We start from the raw sequence: 25,605 nt of genomic DNA, 5'->3' as shown, positions 1-25,605 counted from the left end.
AATCAGAGTTTGGCTGCTCCACATGCTAGGCAAGCCTTGACATGTATAGCCAGATTAGAATTAAAATTAGAATAGGAACTTTGTTTTTTTAACACTTTCAGTAGAAGTTATTTTTCAAAAGAAAAAAACTTTAATGGTTGATACTTTGTGAGGGTTCTTTTTAATACCTAAAAATAATTAATGAAGATAAGAGCCTCATATTGAGACAAGGTTGGAAGTGATGAAGGGAACAAGGAAGATTATACTGAAGAATGTTAACTTTCTACCCAGAGAGGTGGTCTATATGATCTGTAAGCAAGTTCTAAAACTCTTTAGCATAAAGACATGTCCTCATTTACAGTAATTTCCTCTTAGTCCTGTGTTCCTTCCTCCCCCGATTCCACATCTCAGTTATGCACCATTCTACAATTATCTGTTCTACAAAAGAAAGGTCTACATTAAGAGACAGACTTCTCAGTTTCCTAGGTAGAGATGGGTATCACTCAGATTCCATGAAGGGCAGTCAATAAAATACTCTAGATTATAGCTAGAGAATTTTAAATTCAATTTACTACTAAGGTCAACTTTAGTCTTATAAAACCAACTTCCAAAGGGAGCAAAAGAGCACTGAAAAAGAGCTCCAATTAGTGATATTATCTATCTCAGAACTGTTTCTGACTTGGGGACACATTTAAAATGCAAGGTGGCAAATATCCTCACGTGTGCAGCCTAACTAAGAATCTACCTCAAACATTGTCTCTTTGTGAAATTAGTTATTAATTTTCCAACTACTTCTTGAGATTATTTGCTTTTTACCTGAACAATTTCTTGGAGCCTAAAGACTAAATTGCAGCACAAGAAGCACAGTACTGATTTTAAGCTCAGCTGATAAAATACACTTCTGTTGCCTCCCACTGATTCCTGTTTGAAAACTAAAGTCCTTACTGTAAAAATTTGGCCAAAGTGAGTTAGGGTTAACAGGGCCATTAATTAATAACTTGGGTGATTCATCCCTTTATAATCCTCAAGAGATGGTAAATGAGTGTCTGCCAACAACCTACACAGTCAGGACTCACCGAGAGATCACTGCTACTGACTCGCTGGGGGAGACAGCACTGCACGAGGAGCACTCTGAGTCTCCTAGGGGGAAGAACAGAGATGGCCCAGGTGGGAGAGGCTGCCACTCAGTCACCAAGCCCAGGTGGCTCTTCCTCGGACATCCTGGCTCAGCTTTCTCGAAGAGCCACAAGCACCCATTACTGCCTTGCACCGCCTCCCCTGAGCTCAACAGCTGCAGGGAGAAGGCAAGACTCGGGGGACAGAGGACTAGAGAACAAGCCCCCCCAAAGCCACTCCCACCCTCAGACCCCTAAGGTGAATGATAAACGCAGGTGACAAAGTGAGTCGAGGAGCTGGTATATAATCGTTAGCCCCCCTTCCAGAGCTGCTGCTGCTCCCCCATCCCTGGGATTCTCCAGGCAAGAACACTGGAGTGGGTTGCCATTTCCTTCTCCAATGCATGAAAGTGAAAAGTGAAAGTGAAGTCACTCAGTCGTATCTGACCCTCAGTGACCCCATGGACTGCAGCCTTCCAGGCTCCTCTGTCCATGGGATTTTCCAGGCAGGAGTACTGGAGTGGGGTGCTATTGGAGGCAAGAGAGTCCTCTACTCACCCTCCTCCTCTTCGTTCTCATCCTGGCTGCAGCAGTCTTCCAAACCATCTAGTAGTTCTTCTTCCAGATCTTCCGTTTCAACCGGGTCTAGCTGGAGGTCAGTAGCTGAACTGTAAGAAAGAATCATGCCCCCAGCTCAGCCAGCTCCGTAAGAGAGGTCACGCTGGATTCTCCTTCCTTCATCATTTCCCAGTGTTCGTCTCTTCCCTAGTCACCAGTCTGCTGGCCCTTGCCTGGGCCTTACAACCCACTCCTCTTGCTCTCAAGAGCTTCGGCCTGGCCACAGTTCCTCAACCCCACATCTCCAGCTCCGCAAAGAGGTACTCTGCCTTCCATTTTCCTTGAAGTACCTCATAGCATATAAATACAAAGTTCTGAATATAAAACACCATCAGTCAATGGGTAGTAACAGACATCAAAGGTCCCTAGACCTCTCTCTAGGAACTCAGAAAAGGCCTTGGTGGACCATGGTTCCAGAGAAATAACAAGGCACAAGAGGCCAATTAAGTGTGTGTCCTAATTCTGAAACAGCTGTCATACCAGGAATGACTGAGAACCTGATTTGGTTTGGAATTAAGCAGAGAAATCACAGTCCCCAACACATGATGTTTGAAATTCTTATTTTTCCCTGGTTATAACCTAAAGCAGGGCTTAGCAAGCTCTTACTCTAAAGGACCAGAGAGTAAATATTTTCAGTTTTGTGGGTCATTCAGTCTGTCGCAACTATGCAACCCTATCATTAAAATAAGAGAGCAGCCATAGACAGTAGTAAACGAATAAGGCTGCACTTCAATAAAGCCTTATTTACAAAAGCAGGCAGAGGGCAGGATTTGCCCTGAAAGGTGCAGCTTGTCAACCTCTGCCCTAAAGTGAAAACCAACATTCCAGGGCACTTAAAAAATAAAAACCAACCTTCAGAGACACAGGGTCAGTGTCACCAGGTGTGTATACATTCTACTACTTTAAATGGACCAAACACTTTCTTCACTTACCCAACAGTCCTAGGAGGTGAGTTCAGCTCCCTGGCTTCCTTAGGCCCTTCTCTCCCAAGTTTGCCCAGATGGATGGAAGAGAGGCGGGTGGCTACCTCTGCTACACCAAGGGGCTGAGGTGGAGAAGGCAGAACTGGAGTCTTGCCTTCTCCAAGAAGTGAGGAATCGATCGCAGATCCACAGGCAGGGCTATAGCTGAGCCCGTTGGTATGTGAGGCAAGGAGGTGAATGCTGATGCGTTTGGTACAGAAGACTGCACTGTCCAAGCCCCCAGGGTCTGAGACTGCAGGGAGGACCCTGTTGTCTGCTCCAGTGTCCTCCTGAGGGACCTGCTGGCCGGCCACAGGAGGTTTCCACCGCCTGTTCTGGTTGAGGAGATCCCACTGCAAGCTGGGGTTCATGAAGTAAGTCTGTTCAAAATGGTAGCCTTGCCTTGGTTTCTTCTCAAGGCCTCTTGCAGTCAGCTTCCTCACAGCCTCAGTGAACCGAACCTCCTTAGTCAGAGTCTGGGAAACAGGGTCACCATCCAGGCCGTAGGGATGTGACTCAGTCCTGGTGACTAAGTTACTCCGGTTGTAGAGGGAAGAGGCAACACTGGTGGTGGAGGTGTCCAAGGAGCTGGGGGTAGACAGCGTGCTGTGGGCAGGGGTGTCGTCTAGGGCAGGGCCACTGCTCTTGGGCGCCTTGTGCTCAACAGGCTGGGACGCACAGTCTCCAGTGCCCCCTGAGTGATGCCAGGAGATGAGCTGGACCTTGGGTGAGGATACTGGCTTCAGGCCCTCTGTGGCCTGCGATAAAGGCACTTTAGTGCTATTTGGCCGCATGAAGGAGTTGTTGTTCAGCATGGGTTTGTAGGAAGATGAAGAAGAGGAGAGTGGAGATGGGGTCTTCCCTGAGATGGCAGAGGCCAGGCTCCTCCCTGAAAGACTTTCCCCGGCCGCTCCCAGTGAGGAGTATGGTTCCATGGATGAGGACGCCATGGGGATGAGCTTGGAAGATGTGGCCTTGTTGGCAGCGAGTCTGACGGGGAGCCTCTTTTGAGGGAGAGAGAAAGGTCTTTTTTCTGACGGGCCTGAACGCAAGCAGAAAGACTCCAGCTGCTGGTATGCTTTGTGCCTGTAGTTGGAGCGGCGGTACAGCAGGGTGCTGCTGAACAGGTCTGGGAGGGAGTGCAGGTAACAGCAGTTGCTGTGACCCGCAGTGACAGCCGCGGTCCCGGAGCTACATAGAGAGCTGGGGCAAAAGAAGTACGCTGGCTGCGGGGGTGCACCCAAGAGGCCCGGGCCCAACCCTGCTGAAAGTGTCCCCACGTGTTTCTTCTCCAGCCGCCAGATTGGCTTCACCTGCTGATGAGCCTGAGCCCAGACTTTGCCCTCGGAGGGTTTCTCAGGTGACGGGGTAGGCGCTGTGCCTGCGGGCCCACTCTGCTTCAAGCTGTGTCCCCGGCGGAGGCTGATATCGTAGTGCTCTGTTCTTGCTGAGGCCATGAGGAGCCCACATCATGGCCACATGGCCTCATGGCCCGGCTCAGGTGAGGTGCCAGGTGCCTCCAGCAGTAGCAGCTGCATCCTTGAAGTCCGTCAGCCTGAAGGGGAGAGAGACAGCTGGGAATGTTCCAGTCCCAGGACAGACACAAGGCTACAGTGGTACCCTGGCAAGCAAGAGCCCTACTTTAGCACTTCTTGGGCAACCAGTCTCAGTCATCATTCAGGGCCCTGGGAGAAGAACACTAGATTTTGAGGGTGTTCTCCATGGACTTCCTGCTGTCCTCATGCCTTGATGAGCTGGTTTCATCAAGGACTAGGATGTTAAATTGCCACAGGGTAAAATCTGTTCACATGCTCCCATTCTCTCACTCAAAGAGCTCGTTCCTCTTTCTCCAAAGAAAAATTCACACCTTTCTGCCTCATCGTCCACAAGTTTACATGAGTGGCTTCATTCCATCACCTGACACCGTGTGCCTAGGAATAAGGCAAGCCTGGGTGTGGCAGAGAAAACAGCCAACACCTTCCTCCTCATCAACCAATTCTGAATGCTCAGAGATCATGTGAGAAGCAGATTTCACATGTACTGTTCCCTCACCAATTCTCAAGCTGCCCCGGATGTGGTCTGCTTTCCACGGACTAAGTGAGACAAGTTCAGGGATCTCTCCTGTTGACCTCTGGGGTGCGTTCTGTAGCTGAAACAGTAATTTCATCTCTTCAAGAGTCTAGCCAACTATACAGGCTCATGAGATGTTAAGGGTTCCTGGAATAAAGTTTAAAAAATAATTGACTTGAGGGTAATGAATATTTTCTAGGTCAGTTATACCTCCACAAAGCTGTTAAAAATGAAATAATTTTTTTTTTTCCTGAGGGGATAAGAAAAGTAAAGAACTGCAGAGCATTCTGAAGATAAACAAAATGGCCTCAAACATCTCTTTCTATTTGCTTGGCTAGCTCTGTCCAGTTCCTAGTCCCTCACCTGCCTCACCAAACGCAAGTCTGTTTAGTAGTGTCCTGCCTGCCTTCCCTGGATCCAACTTCTCTTCTTCTAAAGCAACCAGTCTCAGGAATCTCAACCTTCTGCCCCGCCATCTTTAGACAACATTCAGAAGCGGTCTATCTCATTCTGCCTTCCATTTTTTATGGGGCGTTTTGCCTCGAGTTTCTTCCTTAAGTGAGAGTGAATGATGAGCAGCCTATGCTAGAAATACTATGACTGTTGTCTCAAACCACCAGGTCTCCAGAGGCCAGGCCAGACCAAACCAACTTGGACAAGGTATCTATTTCTACAGAAAGTAATTATTCATTACACACTGACTATATCACTCTCCTATATTACAGGAGTGTGTGGCTCTTGGGATCTGCAGTTTCCTTTTCCTCTTCTATCTGAGAGTTTCCCTCAGTCACCAGGGGAACTCAGGACATCAGAAACAGTTCAGAGTCTAGAGTCACAAGATCTCTGATGAGATCACTTTAGTTGCCCAATAGTTATGTAAGAAGATAGAAGTGACTTGGCTGGAATCAAACAGAATGAGGAGTGTAGGAATCAGACACATTTTCTCTTAAGAGATAAATCCCAAACTCTGTCTCCCTAAAGAAAGTTGCAGGAGCATGGAACTTCTGTAAAGACTATTGAGAAAGAAAGGTCAATACGCCAACCTAATGAGAAGGGAGGGCCAATAGAAGTTGAGAGGGGCAGCTCTTATAGAACACAGTTATTGCAAAAGTAGTTAGCCAACCTCAGGGGGTAAAAACAGCTTATAGCAGCTAAAGCTAAAGGAGGTCCATCTGCAAATTACTGAAAAGTGGAAACAGTTGAAGGCTTAACGTAATTAGGGGTTTCCCTGGTGGGATGGGGGAGCCTGGTGGGTTGCCATCTATGGAGTCGCACAGAGTCAGACACAACTGAAGCGACTGAGCAACAGCAGCAGCAGCAGCAGCAGCAGCAGCTGGTGGCTCAGACGGTAAAGAATCTGCCTGCAATGCAGGAGACCTGGGTTCAATCCCTGGATTGGGAAGATCCTCTGGAGAAGGGAATAGCAAGCCACTCCAGTGTTCTTGCCTGGAGAATCCCATGGACAGAGGAGCCTGGCAGGCTACAGTCCATGGCATCGCAAAGAGTCGGACATGACTGAGCGATTAAGTACATCCTAACATAATTAAGTGACTAGCTCTCCTGAAGCCCTGACCTTCAGCAGCTTCAGAAAGAAACCTTGGGTGAGCTTGAAGGCAGTGGTCCTTAAAGTGTGGGCCCTTTCAGGGGTTCCACTAGGTCAAACTATTTCCATAACAAAACTAAGATATGATTTGCCTTTTTAACTGTGCCAGACTTTCAACTGATGGCGCAAGAGCAATGGTGGGTCAAACTGCTGTTTCCCAAGTAGGATTCAAGCAAAGGTACCATGTGAGATTTTTCACCACCACACACTTCTTCACTGCACAGCAAAGGAAGAAGTCCCAGGTTTACTTAAGAATGTCCTTGATGACACAGTAAAAAATGAAATCCCAATCCTCAAGTACATCTTTTTAACATTCTGTGTGATAAAATAAGTACATATAAAACAGAAGACAACGGTTGTCTGTAAGTAAAGCACTTGTTTGAATTGCAAAATTTTTCTGTGGAACATCATGTTTACTTGAAAGAATGAAGGATACACAAGTGATGGTTATTCAGACTTTGATACTTGGCAGGCGTTCCCTAGAAAATGAAACAGAGGAAGCCTGTCACTTCAAGGGAAACAACTGATGGCGTTTGTTGCCAATGATAAAATTTGAGCTTCCAAGAGAAAATGAGAATTTGGGCAAAATTGTATCTGCCACCATGAGCTTGACAGCTTCGCCATACTTAACCAGTTTTCTGATGACTGTGGTGATATGATTTTTTTATACTGTCAAATAGAATGTGGCAACAACTCAATGAACCAGTATTTTCCAAATTATCTATCATACAATGTCAAAAAATCAGACATGGGTAAAAGATCTGGTCAGAGATAGACCAATGGATTCTAATGTAACAAAGTACGAAAAGCTCCCTGATAACATTTCAGATTCCACAGCAGCTAACCTTCATAACACCACCCCTTGTTAACATCTGTGTAGTACCAAAGAATCAGAGAAGGCACTGGCAACCCACTCCAGTGTTCTTGCCTGGAGAATCCCAGGGACGGGGGAGCCTGGTGGGCTTCCGTCTATGGGGTCACACAGAGTCGGACATGACTGAAGCGACTTAGCAGCAGCAGCAGCAGCAAAGAATACCCACTATCTGAAAAGGCTACAGAAACACTCCTCCCTCTTCCAACTAATTCTCTATATGAGGCTAGATAATCCACATAATTCAACCAAACAGTACACTGAACCCACTGAAACAATAGAAAAAAAAAGGAAAATCCAGCTGTCTCCAATTAAACCAGACATTAAGAAGATTCTCAAAAATAATGCCACTCTTCTAACATTCTTGAACAATAGCATTTTTCATGTTTAAAACTGCTACTTATGTTTATTTTTAATGAGTTTATTATTTCTAAGTGAATTAATAAATACTTCAATTTCTAATGTGGAGTAGATATATATTCCACATTAAAAAGAATATACTGAAGATTCCAAAGATCTTTAATAAAAAAGTGCACGTAAGAGACCAAAAAGCTTGAAAGCTCTGGTCTACAACGGCATTGCCTGTGCAGAATATCCAAGAGGCTCCTAAGGATGAGGTCTGTTTGATTTCAGGGCCTAAAAGAAATTAGCATTCTCGGTATTTATTCCAAAACACCAGGTCTGGCTTCCCAATTCCGCCAGAAGAGATGGTGAGAGGTTAAGAGCATTACAGAAAAGTTTTCTCACATTTCACTGACAGATCAAAGCATCTGATTTCATGCTCAAGTCCAGAAAGTCTATGACTAGACAATTCCAAGGTCATAGGATGAAGGAATCTAACAGGAAAGCTAAACTCAACTTCACATTATAAGTACCAGATCCTGTGGTTAAAGGTTCCCTGCAATGCAGAAGACCCCGATTCGATCCCTGGGTGGGGAAGATCCTCTGGAGAAGGGAATGGCTATCCACTCCAGTACTCTTGCCTAGTGAATTCCATGGCCAGAGGAGCCTGGCAGGCTACAGACCATGGTGTCACAAAGAGTCCGACACGTCTGAGCGACTAACAATTTTTCAGTGAAAAACTTTTGTCAGTGAAAAAGTGACTTTTCATTTACATACTCATTTTTGGACTTGACTTTAAATATTCTGCCTCCCTTCTTCCATCCCTTTTCCCCTATCTACTCCCTCAAAGTCAGTGTCCTCCACATGCAGTCTTCTTTCTCCAAAAGGAGGTACACAATAAGTGCTCAATAAATGGCAGATCCAACTATTAACACAGATTCTCCCAGAGCAGCCTCTTTTATCCCATGACCTCAACCACGTCCTACATTCTCCAATTTTCTTCCATCACTCAGACCTACAGAACAACCACTCAGGCTGAAGAAGCCTCAACTCACCATGTCCAAAGTGTAACTTCTTTACCTTTCTCCTCAAAGCTGCCCCTCCTCCTTCTGCCTCATCCTGCAGCACCACCCATTTGAACACTAAATTCAGAAACCTAGGATCATTCTAGACTGCTCCTTGTCCCACTCTCCTGACATTTACTTTGCTACCAGATTGGGCTTCAGTCCATTGAGTCGCAAAGAGTCGGACACGACTGAGCGACTTCACCTTCACCACTGTTAAAGTGAAAGTCGCTCAGTTGTGTCTGACTCTTTGCAACCCCGTGGACTACACAGTCCATGGAATTCTCCAGGCCAGAATACTGGAGTGGGTAGCCATTCCCTTCTCCAGGGGATCTTCCCAACCCAGGGATCGAACCCAGGTCTCCCACACTGCAGGCGGATTCTTTAACAGCTGAGCCACCAGGGAAGCCCCTACCACTGTTAATCTCTCTCTAAACCCTCTCCCCCATCACAACCACCATAAAGCTCTCATGGTGTCTAGCCTGGTCTCTAGTTTTCTCACTGACTTCCAGATTTCAGTCTAAAATCTTACTTATTCAAACTGCACACTGACACTACGGTAACCTTAAAGACAAATCTGATGTTACCTTCCTGCTAATTATCTTTCCACGGTTTTTCCACAATATACTCTTTCAGATTTTATCCAAGAATTCCCCGAGGAATTTTTAAAACCATATATTCCTTAGGGAGTTCCCTGGTGGACTAGTGGTTAGGATTTGGGCTTTCACTGCCATGGCCCAGGTTCCAATCCCTGGTCAGAGAACCAAGATCCCACAAGCCAGAGGGATGGTACAGGCCAAAAAACAAACAAACAAAAAAATTAAACCCTTGTATTCCTTGTACATCTTGAAGTTGAACTCTAAAATTTTTCATCACAAGTTTCAACAAGTTTATCCTTTTGTTAAGAGAAGGTAGAAAATACTAAACAATTTATAGAAAGAACTAAGGTAAGGGTTAACTGTAATTGAAATAAACATTTCATGATGATTTAGTGAGCTTTAACTATCTGACTGAATAACAGGCATTTAAACTAAAAGACAGGGCTTCCCTGGTGGCTCAGTCAGTAAAGAGTCCCCTGCAATGCAGGAGACCCAGGTTCAATCCTTGAGTCAAGAAGATCCCCTGGAGAAGGAACACTCCAGTATTCTTGCCTGGGAAATCCCATGGACAGAGAAGCCTAGCAGGCTACAGTCCATGGGGTAGCAAAGAGTTGGACACAACTTAGTGACTACACCACCACCAACCAAACTGAAAGACATCTCTTTTTAAAAATTCTATGCAAGTTTTATCTAATATAGCTTGAAAAATCAGTTGTCCCCAAAACATCTTAGACTCATTTAACTGTTGTATTCTTCTGAATTCAGAATATCCCAACAAAGAACAAGTTTCACCTTAACAACGTGTATTACACATGGGAACACAGTAAACTTTCTGGGTTTTGGGGGTAACAACCAAAGGAGGCCTCCTTGTAATTAGTATTTCCAAAATATTTCGTTTGCCAACCTGAAGTTTTAATTAATTATTTTAATTGGAGGCTAAGTACTTTATAATATTGTAGCGGGTTTTGCCCTACACTGACATGAATCAGCCATGGGTGTACATGCGTCCCCCATCCTGAAGCCCCTCCTCCCACCTCCCTCCCCATCCCATCCCTCAGGGTTGTCCCAGTGTACTGGGTTTGAGTGCCCTGTTTCACGCATTGAACTTGGACCGGTGATGTTTCACATATGGCAATATACATGTTTAAATGCTATCTTCTCAAATCATCCCAACCCTTGCCTTCTCTCACAGAGTCCAAAAGCCTGTTCTTTGTATGTGTCTCTTTTGCTGTCTCGCATGTAGGGGCATTGTTACCTTCTTTCTAAATTCCATATATATCATTAACATACTGTATTGGTGTTTTTCTTTCTGACTTGCTTCACTCTGTATAATAGGCTCCAGTTTCATCCACCTCATTAGAACTGATTCAAATGCATTCTTTTTAATAGCTGAGTAATATTCCATTGTGTCTATGTACCACATCTTTCTTATCCGATGGACATCTAGGTTGCTTCCATGTCCTGGCTATTATAAACAGTGCTGCCATGAACATTGGGGTTCACCTGTCTCTTTCAGTTCTGGTTTCCTTGGTGTGCATGCCTAGCAGTGGGATTGCTGAGTCATACAGCAGTTCTATTTCCAGTTTTTAAAGGAATTTCCACACTGTTCTCCACAGTGGCTGTACTAGTTTGCATTCCCACCAACAGTGTAAGAAGGTATCCTTTCCTCCACACCCTCTCCAGCATTTATTGTTTGTAGACTTTTTGATAGCAGCCATTCTGACCGGTATGAAATGGTACCTCATTGTGGTTTTGATTTGCATTTCTCTGATAATAAGTGCTGTTTGGCATCTTTTCATGTGTTTGCTAGCCATCTGTATATCTTCTTTGGAGAAATGTCTGCTTAGTTCTTTGGCCCATTTTTTGATTGGGTTATTATTTTGCTGGTACTGAGCTGCAGGAGCTGCTTGCATATTTTTTAAATTCTTTGTCAGTTGCTTCATTTACTATTATTTTCTCCCATTCTGAAAACTATCTTTTCACCTTGCTTACAGTTTCCTTCGTTGTGGAAAAGTTTTTAAGTTTAATTAGGTCCCATTTGTTTATTTTTGCTTTTATTTCCATTACTCTGGGAAGTGGGTCATAGAGGATCCTGCTGTGATTTATGTCAGAGTGTTTTGCCTATGTTTTCCTCTTGGAGTTTTATAGTTTCTGGTTTTACGTTTAGATCTTTAATCCATTTTGAGTTTATTTTTGTGTATAGTGTTAGAAAGTGTTCTAGTTTCATTCTTTTACAGATGGTTGACCAGTTTTTCCAGCACCACTTGTTAAAGAGATTGTCTTTTCTCCATTGCATATTCTTGCCTCCTTTGTCGAAGATAAGGTGTCCACAGGTGCGTGGATTTATCTCTGGGCTTTCCGTTTTGTTCTATTGATCTATATTTATGTCTTTGTGCCAGTACAATAATGTCTTGATGACTGTGGCTTTGTAGTAAAGCCTGAAGTCAGGCAGGTTGATTCTTCCAGTTCCATTCTTCTTTCTCAAGACTGCTTTGGCTATTCAAGGTTTTTAGTATTTCCATACAAATTGTGAAATTATTTGTTCTAGCTCTATGAAAATACTGTTGGTAGCTTGATAGAGATTGCATTGAATCTATAGATTACTTTGGGTAGTATACCCATTTTCACTATATTGATTCTTCCGATCCATGAACATTTCTCCATCTGTTTGTGTCTTCTTTGACTTCTTTCATCAGTGTTTTATAGTTTTCTATACATAGCTCTTTCTATACATAGGTTTCTTCAGATAGAAGAATAGCAAGAAGAGATACGAAAGCCTTCCTCAGTGATCAATGCAAAGAAATAGAGGAAAACAACAGAATGGGAAAGACTAGAGATCTCTTCAAAAACATTAGAGATACCAAGGGAACATTTCACGCAAAGATGGGCTCGATAAAGGACAGGAATGGTATGGACCTAACAGAAGCAGAAGATATTAAGAAGAGGTGGCAAGAATACACAGAAGAACTATACAAAAAAGATCTTCACGACCCGGATAATCATGATGGTGTGATCACTCATCTAGAGCCAGACATCCTGGAATGTGAAGTCAAGTGGGCCTTAGAAAGCATCACTACAAACAAAGCTAGTGGAGGTGATGGAATTCCAGTGGAGCTGTTTCAAATCCTGAAAGATGATGCTGTGAAAGTGCTGTATGTACTCAATATGCCAGCAAATTTGGAAAACTCAGCAGTGGCCACAGGACTGGAAAAGGTCAGTTTTCATTCCAATCTCAAAGAAAAGCAATGCCAAAGAATGCTCAAACTACCGCACAATTGCACTCATCTCACATGCTAGTAAAGTAATGCCCAAAATTCTCCAAGCCAGGCTTCAGCAATACGTGAACCGTGAACTCCCTGATGTTCAAGCTGGTTTTAGAAAAGGCAGAGGAACCAGAGATCAAATTGCCAACATCCGCTGGATCATCGAAAAAGCAAGAGAGTTCCAGAAAAACCTCTATTTCTGCTTTATTGACTATGCCAAAGCCTTTGACTGTGGATCACAATCAACTGTGGAAAATTCTGAAAGAGATGGGAATACCAGACCACCCAACCTGCCTCTTGAGAAATCTGTATGCAGGTCAGGAAGCAACAGTTAGAACTGGACATGGAACATCAGACTGGTTCCAAATAGGAAAAGGAGTGTGTCAAGGCTGTATATTGTCACCCTGCTTATTTAACTTATATGCAGAGTACATCATGAGAAATGCTGGACTGGAAGAAACACAAGCTGGAATCAAGACTGCTGGGAGAAATATCAACAACCTCAGATATGCAGATGACACCACCCTTATGGCAGAAAGTGAAAAGGAGCTAAAAAGCCTCTTGATGAAAGTGAAAGAGGAGAGTGAAAAATTTGGCTTAAAGCTCAACATTCAGAAAACGAAGATCATGGCATCCAGTCCCATCACTTCATGGGAAATAGATGGGGAAACAGTGGAAACAGTGTCAGACTTTATTATTTGGGGCTCCAAAATCACTGCAGATGGTGACTGCAGCCATGAAATTAAAAGACACTTACTCCTTGGAAGGAAAGTTATGACCAACCTAGATAGTATATTCAAAAGCAGAGATGTTACTTTGCTGACTAAGGTCCATCTAGTCAAGGCTATGGTTTTTCCTGTGGTCATGTATGGATGTGAGAGTTGGACTGTTGAAGAAGGCAGAGCACCGAAGAATTGATGCATTTGAACTGTGGTGTTGGAGAAGACTCTTGAGAGTCCCTTGGACTGCAAGGAGATCCAACCAGTCCATTCTGAAGGAGATCAGCCCTGGGATTTCTTTGGAAGGAACAATGCTAAAGCTGAAACTCCAGTACTTTGGCCATCTCATGCTAAGAGCTGACTCATTGGAAAAGACTCTGATGCTGGGAGGGATTGGGGGCAGGAGGATAAGGGGACAACAGAGGATGAGATGGCTGGATGGCATCACGGACTCGATGGACATGAGTCTGAGTGAACTCCAGGAGTTGGTGATGGACAGGGAGGCCTGGCATGCTGCAATCATGGGGTCGCAAAGAGTCAGACGCGATTGAGCAACTGAACTGATTCCTAAGTATTTTATTCTTTTCATAGCAATGGTGAATGGAATTGTTTCCTTAATTACTCTGTTTTCTCATTGTTAGTGTATAGGAATGCAACAGATTTCTGTGTATTAGTTTTATAGCCTGCAAATTTACTATATTCATTGATTAGTTCTAGTAATTTTCTGGTGATGCCTTTGGTTTTCTATGTAGAGGATCATGTCATTTGCAAACAGTGAGAGTTTTACTTCTTTTCCAATCTGGATTCCTTTTCTTTCTTTTTCTTCTCTGATTGCTGTGACTAAACCTTCCAAAACTATGTTGAATAGTAGTGGTGAGAGTGGGCACCCTTGTCTTGTTCCTAACTGTAGGGGAAATGCTTTCAATTTTTCACCATTGAGGATAATGTTTGCTGTGGGTTTATCATATATGGCTTTTATTATGTTGAGGTTTGTTCCTTCTATGCCTGCTTTCTGGAGGGTTATCATAAATATGTTGAATTCTGTCAAAGACTTTCTTTCCATCTATTGAGATAATCATATGGTCTTTATCTTTCAATTTGTTAATGTGGTGTATCACATTGATTTGCAAATACTGAAGAATCCTTGCATCCCTGGGATAAACCCCATTTGGTCATGATGTATCATCTTTTTAATATGTTGTTGGATTCTGTTTGCTAAAATTTTGTTGAGGATTTATGCATCTATGTTCATCGGTAATACTGGTCTGTAGTTTTCTTTTTTTGTGGCATCTTTGTCTGGTTTTGGTATTAGGGTGAGGGTGGCCTCATAGAATGAGTTTGGCAATTTACCTTCCTCTGCAATTTTCTGGAAGAGTTTTAGTAGCATAGATGTTAGCTCTTCTCTAAATTTTTGTAGAATTCACCTGTGAAGCCATCTGGTCCTGGGCTTTTGTTTGTTGGAAGATTTTTTATTACAGTTTTGATTTCCATGCTTGTGTTGGGTTTGTTAAGATTTTCTATTTCTTCCTGGTACAGTTTTGGAAGGTTACACTTTTCTAAGAATTCATCCATTTCTTCCAAGTTGTCCATTTTATTGTCATATAGTTGCTGATAATTGTCTCTTATGATGCTTTGTATTTCTGTGTTGTCTGTTGTGATTTCTGCATTTTCATTTCTAATTTTGTTGATTTGATTCTTCTCCTTGGTTAATGGTTTGTCTATTTTATTTATCTTCTCAAAGAACCAGCTTTTAGCTTTGTTGACTTTTGCTATAGTCTCATTTATTTTTCATTTATTTCTGCCCTAATTTTAATGATTTCTTTCCTTCTAACAACCCTGGGGTTCTTCATTTATTTTTCTAGTTGCTTTAGGGGTAACGTTAGGTTATTTTTCTTGTTTCTTGAGGTAAGCTTGTATTACTATGAACATTCTCCTGAGCACTGCTTTTACTGAATCCCATAGGTTTAGGTTTGTCTTGTTTTTGTATCCATTCAGCCAGTCTTTGTCTTTTGGTTGGGGCATTCAACCCATTTACACTTAAGGCAATTATTGATAAGTATGATCCTGTTGCCATTTACTTTGTTGTTTTGGGTTCAAGTTTATAAACCTTTTCTGTGTTTCCTGTCTAGAGATCCTTTAGCATTTGTTGAAGAGCTGGTTTGGTGGTGCTGAATTCTCTCAACTTTTGCTTGTCTGTAAAGCTTGTCATTTCTCCTCCATATTTGAATGAGATCCTTGCTGGGTACAGTAATCTGTGTTGTAGGTTTTTCTCTTTCATCACTTTAAGTATGTCCTGCCATTCCCTTATGGCCTAAAGAGTTTCTATTGAAAGATAAGCTGTAATCCCTATGGGGATCCCCTTGTGTGTTACTTGTTGCTTTTCCCTTGCTGCTTTTAATATTTGCTCTTTGTGTTTGAACTTTGTTAATTTGATTAATATGTGTCTTGGGGTGTTTCACCTTGGGTTTATCCTGATTGGGACTCTCTGGGTTTCTTGAACTTGAGTGGCTATTTCCTTCCCCATTTTAGGGAAGTTTTCAATTATTATCTTCTCAAGTATTTTCTCATGCCCTTTCTGTCTTCTTCTGGGACTCCTATGATTTGAACGTTAGGGTGTTTAACATTGTCCTAAAGGTCTCTGAGGTTGTCCTCTTTTCTGTTTTTTTCTCTCTCTGCTTCACTTAATTCCACCATTCAATCTTCCACCTCACTTATCCTGTCTTCTGCCTCAGTTATTCTACTGTTGACTCCTTCCAGAGTGCTTTTGATCTCTGTTATTGCATTATGCATAACTGATTGACTCTTTTTTATTTCTTCTAGGTCCTTGTTAAACATTTCTTGCATGTTCTTAATCCTTGTCTCTAGTCTATTTATCTGTAACTCCATTTTGTTTTCAAGATTTAAGATCATCTCTACTATTATTATTCTGAATTCTTTTTCTGGTAGACTCCCTATCTTCTACTCTTGTATTTGGTTTGGTGGGCATTTATCATGTTCCTTTACCTGCTGAATTTTTCTCTGTCTTTATATTTTGTTTAGATTGCTGTATTTGGGTTGGCCTTTCTGTAGGCTGTAAGTTTGTGATTCCTCTGTTTTGTGGAGCTTGCTCCCTGTGGGTGAGGTTGGTCTAGTGGCTTGTCAAGCTTTCCTGACTGGTTAGAGGAGCTTGCGTCTGTGTTCTTGTGGGTGAACTGGATCTCTTCTCTCTGGAGTGCAATAAAGTGTCCAGTAGTAAGTTTTGGGGTGTCTATGGGTTTGGCATGGCTTTGGGCAGCCTGTATTTTAACGCTCAGGGCTGTGTTCCTGCATTGCTGGAGAATTAGCAAGGTATGTCTTGCTCTGGAACTTGTTGGCTCTTAGGTGGAGCTTGGTTTCAGTGTAGGTATGGAGGCTTTTGGATGAGCTCTTGTCTACTAATGTTCCCTGGAATCAGGAGTTCTCTGGTGTTCTCAAGTTTTGGAGTTAAGCCTCCTGCCTCTGGCTTTCAGTCTTACAGTAGCCTCAAGACTTCTCCATCCATACAGCACAAATGATAAAACATCTAGGTTAATGGTGAAAAGATCCTCCAAAGTGAGGAACACCCAGAGAGGTTCACAAAGTTACATGGAGAAGAGGGAGGAGGGAGATAGAGGTTACCAGGAGAAGAGGGGGAGTCAAAACGGAAGAGAGCAACCTAGCCAGTAATCAATTCCCTATGCATTCTCCACAGTCTAGAACACCCAGAGAGGTTCACGGAGTTGCACAGAGAAGAGAAAAGGGAGGAAGGAGATAGAGGTGATCAGGTGGAGAAGAGGGGGGAGTCAAAAGGGGAAAGACCAATCTAGCCAGTAATCAGTTCCCTAAGTGTTCTCCACAGCCCAGAACACCCAGAGAGATTCAGAGTTAAGCAGAGAAGAGAAGGGGGAGGGAGGAGATAGAGGTGACCTGGGGGAGAAAAGGGAGAGTCAAAGGGGAGACAGCAATCAAACCAGTAATCACACCCCTAAGTGAAAAAAGATACTGAAGATTAGATTCTTAAAGGTACAAAATTGATAACAAATACCAAAAAGCAAAGATTAAAAATCTAGAGTAGAGGTTAGACTCTCAAAAATACAATGTTAAAAATACAAAAACAAAATCAATCACAAAAATTATAAAATATATATATATGAAACTTGCTTTAAAATGCAGTCTTTTTTTGCAAGGTAATGGTAAGTTATAAAAATGAAAATTAAAGGAGTAATAGAGAATTTAAAAACAAAAAAATGGTAATAGTAAAAATATATCTAGGAATTTCTCTGGAGCTGTTGTGGGCAGTGTGGGGTCAGTTCAGTTTCAGATAGTTTCTTGTTCCAGCTTGTACTTGTTCTCGAGATCTAATTGGCCCCTTCCAATGCTTAGTCAATGTTAACTAAAGGGTTTTAATCTGTTGCACCTGTCACTTTCAGAATGGTTTCCTTGTTTATTTTGGCTTCCTCTTTTTGCAAGTCTCTTCAGTGTCTAATTTCCGCTCTGACACAAAGGGGCAAAGGTGGTCACTTATTTAGGCTCACTTGTTTAGTTGTATTGTGGGGAGGGAGGAACACTACAAACAAATATCACTGGTGTGTGTGGGGAGTGCTCGCAGTGTATGGACCACACTGGGTTTGCCCCAGCTCACTGCAGCGTGTGCTTTCCAGGTCTACACTGCTCAGGCACCAGGTTGCTCTGCAGGGGTACTGTCCAAAGTGGGCCCTGAATTTCGCGCACTTCCCAGGTCTAAGCTGCTCAGGTTCAGGTTCTCAGCTACTCCGCAAGGGCACAGACTCAGTTGGGCGTGCATCTTGTGTCCGTCCCAGGTCCGAGCAGCTCAGGTGACCAGGTGATTGGCGAGCACACTGTCCCAGATGGGCCATGTGTTTTAATCACCTCCCTAGTCCAGCCACTCCGTTTCCCAGGTGCGTAGCAAGAGCACCGTCTCAGGTGTGCCATGTCTCTTCTGGGGAGATGATCTCAGGCTGCGACCCTCCTGGCAGAGGTCAACCATCCAGGATCCCAGGAAGACGTGGTTACCAACTGGGAGCCTGCTCGCAGTTTGGTGGAGGATGCCAGTCTCTGGGGCCAAGATTGCCCCTTGCCTTCTGGCTCTGGCTGTCACACACCTGCCTCTCTGCCTCTGGTTGGGGAAGAAGCCTGTACGCAGCCAGCTAGCTCTCCTTTGGTATTTGCTCAATCCTCTGTTCTATGATCCGGTCAGGCTGCAGGTTGGGTTAGGTTAGAGCCTTTCGCGGTAGTTTTTTTTTCCCTCTCTGGCTATCCCACAGTTTGTGTTGCTATCCCACGTTAGCTCCCTCAGATTGCCCTCAGGGCATTCTGGCCCAGTCCTTACCCTAAAGCATGCAGCCCAAGCCTCCCTGTCCAGCCCCCCGGTGGCTGGTGTTGGATGCGTGCCTACGACTAGGGTACCTCTCCGCTGGGAGTTGCGGTTAGGCGCCTATTCTGTGGGTTTTTTGTGTTTTTTTTCCTCCCGGTTATGTCACGCTCTGAGATTCCAAAACTGCCCACAGACCCACCAATGAGAGGGTTTCCTGCTGTTTGGAAACTTCTCCTCCTTCATGACTCCCTTCCCAGGACAGATCTCCATCCCTAACTCTTTTGTCTCTTTTTCTGTTTTATATTTTGTCCTACCTCCTTTCGAAGAGAATGGGCTGCCTTTCTGGGTGCCTGGTGTCCTCCGCCAGCATTCAGAAGTTGTTTTGTGGAAGTTGCTCAGCATTCAAATGATCTTTCCATGAATTTGTGGGAGAGAAAGTGGTCTCCCTGTCCTATTCCTCCGCCATATTGGGACCGCCCCCAACCTGAAGTTTTTATACACAGAATAACACACTATAGTAATATTTGGAAGCCTAAGAGATATGACACTCTCTATCCCTTTTTTTGTAAGGTCAGTTTTAGAAGAGTTCATTTGGAAACTAAGGATCTGGAAATTGATTCTTCTAAAACTGCATGTGGGGCTTCACTTGTTTTCCAGTGCTTGAGACTGAGCTTCCACTGCAACGGGATTCGAGTTTGATTTCTGGTCAGAAAGATTCCCTGAAGAAAGAAATGGCAACCCACTCTGGTATTCTCGCCTGGAATATCCCACGGACAGAGGAGCCTGGCAGGCTACAGTCCACCGGGCAGCAAAGAGTGGGATAGAATTGAGCAGGAAAGTTCCCTCCAAACCCAGCTCAGGTCTGTCAGACTGTTTCCAGTTCTCTTTTCAGGCCTTGCTGTATCTTTACTAAAGCTACTTTGTATCTGGAAGGTCCTCTCACCTCTTTATTCCCAGAAAACATTTGATGATTTTTCAGTGCTACATTAAGTCCAATCAATAAAGAGCTGGTAACTTTGGGGAACTAAGGGGGGGGGTGGTTTTCATACAAACAGTACCTCAGTATTTATTGCAAATGACTAAAGACAGAACACTTTCCCAAAGGGTTCCCCTGCTACTTGTTGACTGCCTAAATCAACAGGTAATTAAGTTAAGGAAGATGGAATCTGGAGTATCTGAGTAGGTAGGAGTAACTCGCCAAGGAAGGAAGGATTAAAACATTTCCTAGATGCACAATGGAAATGTGAAGATAATAGAGTTTTCCAAATAAATTTGGGTTAAATATTTTTCTAACGTTCTATTAGAACACACCACACAATATGACAAACGCTGTTTACTGCTTAAAATTTCCCCTAAACTCTGTGCAAACACGCCTGCCGTGTGCACGCCTGTATCCCCCAGTGCCTTCCATAATGCCCTGGCTAAGTATTTGTCGATGCTTATTAAAAATTGTTGAATGATTAAAGGAAGTAATGGATTGATGAACACATGAAGAGTTAAATTCTCTACAGTTAAGGAAAGTATTTCTCTACAGACAGTGAAGATGGGGAAGTTAAAAGCGGGGTATTCATGTTAAATTCAGCCGTGAGGCCTGAGAGGAGCTTGGGCTCACACTAAAGCGAGGGGAATTTAAACTACGGCGGGGCGGGAAAGGAAGCGGAGGCCTAGGGTGAAAATATGCTGCAGGGTTCGGGAAACCAGAGGAGCGGCGACCAAGTTCACTGGGCGCGGCGGGAAAGGGGGCAAGAAAGGGTGCAGAGGGGTTCCGACCAGGCGCGAAGACCTGGCAGGGTAGGAGGCCGCGGATCCCTCTCTTCCCAGGTGATGGAGAGGTGGCTGGCAGGAAGTGGGGCTGGACCGGAGCAGCCAGAGGGCTGGAGGCCGCGTCAAAAGGCCCGGGGCAGAAGAAGGGGCGGGAGAGTCGAGCCGGCAGAGGGTCGTTGCCCCGGCTCCGCGGCCACACTCACCCAGCGGACGCAGCTTCGCCGCGGCTGGGCGCCGGCTCCGCGCTGCTTCCTCCCTCGGCCTGCGGGCGAGCTGGCGGCCTCAGGCGCCCCTAGCAACCACGCACGGCCACGCGACCCGCGCTCTCAGCCGCCGGCGCGGCTGCCACCAAACACGCACTGCGCGCGCCCCCAGCGGACGCACCGAGGGCCTGAAGGGGCGATCCCAGCGGGAGGGAAGCAGGCGCGCGGAATCTCGGGGCTTATGGAGCTTGGAAAGGCGGTGGTCACAGGGCTCGCGCAAGCGCAGCCGCTTCAACGCGGGTGGGACTCGCACAGCGGCATTCTGGGAGATGTAGTCTCGAGGTTAAAGCCCTGAAAGTCTACGTTCTGGCACGCCAGGACCCTGTATACTTTGATTCTACCTAACCCCTATGGACTCTTTCTTTGGCCGTGCCTTAATTCGCTCCTCTAAAACCAAAGAACTCAGACTTCATTAAATAATTTTCTTGTAGCACTTTCCAATTAAAAGCCTTTCAGTTTGACCCCAGGAAAGAAGAGATCGCCAGATTCGCTATGCTTCGCTCTACCTACCTTCCCCTAACCCCAATCCAAGCAGTAGGCTCCAATTAAAATCACCTGCTTTCTGAGCTTCACGTGTGAACATTAGCAAACACTGACTCAATTAATTATCTCCCCAGACAAGATAGATAGTGCCCCCTCAGACTCATATGTCCCTGGTTCTAACGAATTCAGAGATCTCAAAAGAATTGGAGGGCGAAAAGAGCTTTTCTAAATAGTCTGCTACAGAAATAATAGGAACAATAAGAGATGAAACTAATTTAAGGAAAGCAATCCGAGCCACAGCAAAGATGCTTAATAAATAATTGATTCAGGCAACAGTCATTGATCAGCTATAAATTATATCTCATGATGTGATGCAATTTGAACTACACAGTAACACTAGGAAGTAGTATATTTTTGTCTAAAAATCAGTTGAATCTGAATCCAATCAAGCTTTTAGCTCCAACTTCCAGTTTATAGGAAATAAAGAGAAACAGTGTCACAAGAAGGCCATCTAACAAATCCAGAATGTAGGCCAATGTATAGAGGAATGACCTCATTTCTTCAACAAATTTAGAGTATAAAAAATGAGTGAGGTTTCCTATGTTGTAAGATACTTAAGAGACATAATCACATCAATGAGTGGACCTTGTTTAGATACTGATTCAAATAAGCCAACTGCAATTGTCTTTTGAGACAATAGAGAAATCTGAATATAGACAGGGGACATTAAGAACATAGATAACGTTAAGAAATCATTATTAAGTTTTTTTAGTTAGTTTACTGAATGGTGACAACCCCCCTCCCCCCAATATATCCTTGTCTTAATTCTAGGAACCTGTAAATATTACCTTATTTGGCAAAATATGTGATTAATGATTTTGAGATGATCTTGAAAGGATTAAGGAATTATCCTGGATTATCTGAATGGGCCCTAAATCCAATAAGAAGAATCCCTAGGGAGGCAGAAAGAGATGGGAGAGACACAGAGAAGACAAAGAAAAAAGAAAGAGGCAACTTGTGACCAAGAAGGTAGCAATCAGAGCAAAGTAGAATGCCTGGGGGCACCAGAAGGTGGAAGAGACAAGAATGGATTCCTCCTTAGAATCTTCTGAGGAAATGGGGTTCTTCAGACAGACTGATTTCAGAATTCCGGCTTCTAGAACCATGAGAGAATTTGTGGTTTTAAGTCACCAAATTTGTGGTAATCTGTTGGCAGCCACAGGATGGATACTGTGACATTATTTAAGAAGATATCCTTATTTTTTACCAGATACTTTAAGGTATTAAACGTCATGATGCCAAGGAGTTGCTTTTGTGTGTGTGTGTGTGTTTGTGTGTGTGATGATGCCAAGGAGTTGCTTTTGTGTATGTGTGTGTGTTTGTGTGCTTTAAAATACTACAGCAAACACTGGAGCAGCAATGAGCACACCTAACACCTAGGTCTTAGTTTCTAATATCACTCCATTACCAGGAACCAGGGCTTCCCTAGTGGTAAAGAATCCACCTGCAATATGGGAGACCTGGGTTCAATCCCTGGGTTGGGAAGAGTCCCTGGAGAAGATAATGGCAACCTACTCCAGTATTATGGCCTGGAAAATCCCATTGACAGAGGAGCCTGGCGGGCTACAGTCCATACGGTCTCAATGAGTTGGACATGACTGAGCGATTAAGCACACCAGGAACCAGGGCTCCTCCGAGAAATGGCTGATTCTAGGACTAGGGCAGGAAATACACAAAATGAGCTGGAAGCACCTGGTAGTGCTAGAAAGAAAGTGTTACCAAAACAAACCAAAACAACAGACTGGTGGGAAGATGTAACAGGAGCTAACTGAAAGAACTCCCAATGACCCAAGTTGGAACAATTTGAGCAATAAAATTAAAGGAACAGTGCTTTTATAACCCAAAGCATGAAACAAATATCCATGAGTCACTGGTATAAATAAATGGTTGAGGACTCCCCTGGTGGCTCAGTGGTAAAGAATCTGCCTACCAATGCAGGAGACATGGGTTTGATCCTTGGTCCAGGAAGATCCCACATGCTGCAGAGCAACTAAGGCCTTGTGCCACGACTGCTGAGCCCATGTGCTCTAGAGCACATGCCCTGCAACAAGAGAAGCCACCGCAATGAGAAACTCACTCACTGCAACTAGAGAAAGTTTGCATGCAGCAATGAAGAACCAATGAAGCCAAAAATAAATAAAATTTAAAAATAAATAAATGGTTGAATGTGTTCACAAATGTGATAAAGAGCCAAATCTCCTATGCAAAAAAAATTAAAGGAAAAAATGCAGATATTTAGCCCTAAAAGTGGGGAAGCATAACCCACATTCCTTAAGTTTGGGCTGTGCAGAGTGACTTCTTTTCAAAGAGTACAGTATGGAAAGGGGGGTAGCGTAAGGCAAAGGTAGTAACAGTAGAAAAATCTGACAAACATCACTTCAGCCAGGTGATCAAGGTCAACATCATGTAGATAGTATATGCCCTTGATAGATGATGAAAATGGCATTTTGCTTTTGTGATTTTCCTCCCCAAAACTCATAACCCCAGTCCAGTCGTGAGAAACATCAGGCAAATTGCAATAGAGGAGCATCCTGCAAAATGCATGACCAGTACTTCTCAAAATTGTCAAGGTTATCAAAAACTAGATATTTCTAAAGAAACTCTTATAGCCAGAGGAGCCCAAGGAAACAACTAAATGATGTGTAATGAGATCCTGGAACAGAAAAAGGACACTGGGTAACAATTAAGGAACTCTGAATAAAATGCAGGTTTTAGTTGATAATACAGTTCACCCTTAAACAATGTTTGAACCACATGAATTCACTTATTTGTGAATCTTTTTCAGTAAATACATACTACAGTACTACATAGTACACAGTTGATTGAACCCTCAGGTATGGAGGGCTGACTATAAAGTTATACTCAGATTTTCAACTGTGTGGGGGTAACAGCCCCCACAAGCCCTAAGTTTTTCAAGGGTCGACTGTGTATCAATGTTGATTCCACTAATTGTAACAAATATATCAAAGTAATGTAAGATGCTAATAGGGGAAATTATGTATAGATAGAGGCAAGGTATAATATATGAACTTTCTGTATTATCTGCTCAATTTTTCTGTAAATCTAAAACTGTTCTAAAATATAAAGTCTTTATATATAATCCTAAAAAAAACCCCCAAAACTAGCAATATAAATTTGCCTAGTCCACCTTAACCAAATCATAGGTGTAACTTCACCAATAATGAAATAAGTTATATCATCAGCCTCCAGATACAATGTACTAAGAGGACACATCATCACTTACATAGCGTTTCTACCAAAAATGTATAACCAGTATCAAATCACACACACACAAAATCAGATACACCCAAACATCAGATTTACACAAACCACAGAGAAATATCAGACATACTCAAAATATCAATCACGATCATAAAATTAAGGAAGGAATGAGGAATGGTTCTAGATTTGAGGCAAAAGAAATCTCATAACCAAACACAAAGCATGATCTTGGGTTGGAACCTAGACCAGGAGAAAAACTGGTATAAAGAACATTATTGGAACAATTGGGATATGATGGCTGTAGGTTAAATAGTATTATATCAATGTTGAATTTCTTATACTGTGATTATATAAGTAAATATCCTTGATCTTAAGAAATACAAGTCTTGGGGGGTCTGCACTGCATGGCATGCAAGGAAGTTTCCCAACCAGGGATCAAACCTGTGCTCCCTGCACTGGAACTGCAGTCTTAACCACTGGGATGCCAGGGAAGTCCCCAAAAGGCAAGTTTTCTAACAGTAAAGAAGCATGGTATTTACAGCTTAGCCTCATATGGTTCAGAAAAATATGATAAAACCAATTGTGGCAATTTCGTGAATCTGGGTGAAGGGTGAATGAGAATTCTTCACACTGTCCTTATTATTTCCAAAAAATAATTTAAAACTATAGCAATAACAATAAAGAAGACTGAGCACCAAAGAATTGATATTTTTGAATTGTGGTGCTGGAGAAGACTCTTGAGAGTCCCTTGGACAGCAAAGAGATCAAACCAGTCAATCCTAAAGGAAATCAACCCTGAATATTCACTGGAAGGACTGATGTTGAGGGTCAAACTCCAGTACTTTGGCTACCTGATGTGACGAGCTGACTCACTGGAAAAGGTCCTGATGCTGGGCAAGATTGAGGGCAGGAGAGGAAGTGGGTGACAAAGGATGAGATGGTTAGATGGTATCACCAACTCAATATACATGAATTTGAGCAAACTCTGGGAGATAGTGAAGGACAGGGAAGCCTGGTGTGCTACAGTTCATGGGGTCACAAAGAATCAGACACAATTCAGCGACCCAACAACAAATAGCAGTAACAAAATTTAAAATGGAACAGGTAGAACCAGTGTGACAAAATGTTGATGGCGGCTGAATTTGTGAGATCAGGACATGGGTGTTTCACCTGCCATTCTACTTGTTTGTGTTTGAAAACTTTAAGCTCCTTCTTCCCTCCCCAAAAGTTAAAATACATACACCCTTGTATGCACGTATGCTCAGTCGCTTCACTC

The 25,605-nt window shown here is 43.4% G+C and overlaps 1 protein-coding gene across 7 annotated transcripts in view; it reads right to left on the bottom strand.

The window, feature by feature from the left end:
• The window catches only part of TTLL4 (tubulin tyrosine ligase like 4), a 33,109-nt gene extending 12,347 nt beyond the window's left edge, over positions 1 to 20,762 (bottom strand). For 3 of the 7 annotated variants that reach the window (XR_009599646.1, XM_042244251.1, XM_027965194.2), the window contains exons 1-4: positions 20,505 to 20,762; positions 2,645 to 4,229; positions 1,653 to 1,762; positions 1,056 to 1,119 (exon numbers count right to left, since the gene is read on the bottom strand). Coding sequence is in view for 6 of the 7 variants with exons in the window: in XM_042244251.1 (XP_042100185.1) it covers positions 1,056 to 1,119; positions 1,653 to 1,762; positions 2,645 to 4,131 (1,661 nt within the window). In the remaining variant the exon portion in view is untranslated. Of the gene's footprint in view, positions 1 to 1,055; positions 1,120 to 1,652; positions 1,763 to 2,644; positions 4,230 to 4,726; positions 4,892 to 20,504 lie in introns of all 7 variants that reach the window. The other 4 variants (XM_042244252.1, XM_060411309.1, XM_042244253.1 and 1 more) reach the window with 2 other exon arrangements.
• Between the last annotated feature and the right edge of the window lie 4,843 nt (positions 20,763 to 25,605).

The sequence above is a fragment of the Ovis aries genome, chromosome 2 (genome assembly GCF_016772045.2).
Source record: "Ovis aries strain OAR_USU_Benz2616 breed Rambouillet chromosome 2, ARS-UI_Ramb_v3.0, whole genome shotgun sequence".
Lineage (NCBI taxonomy): Eukaryota > Metazoa > Chordata > Mammalia > Artiodactyla > Bovidae > Ovis > Ovis aries.
The sequence above is the reverse complement of the archived record's forward strand: the minus strand, read 5'-3'. Positions and strand labels throughout refer to the sequence as shown.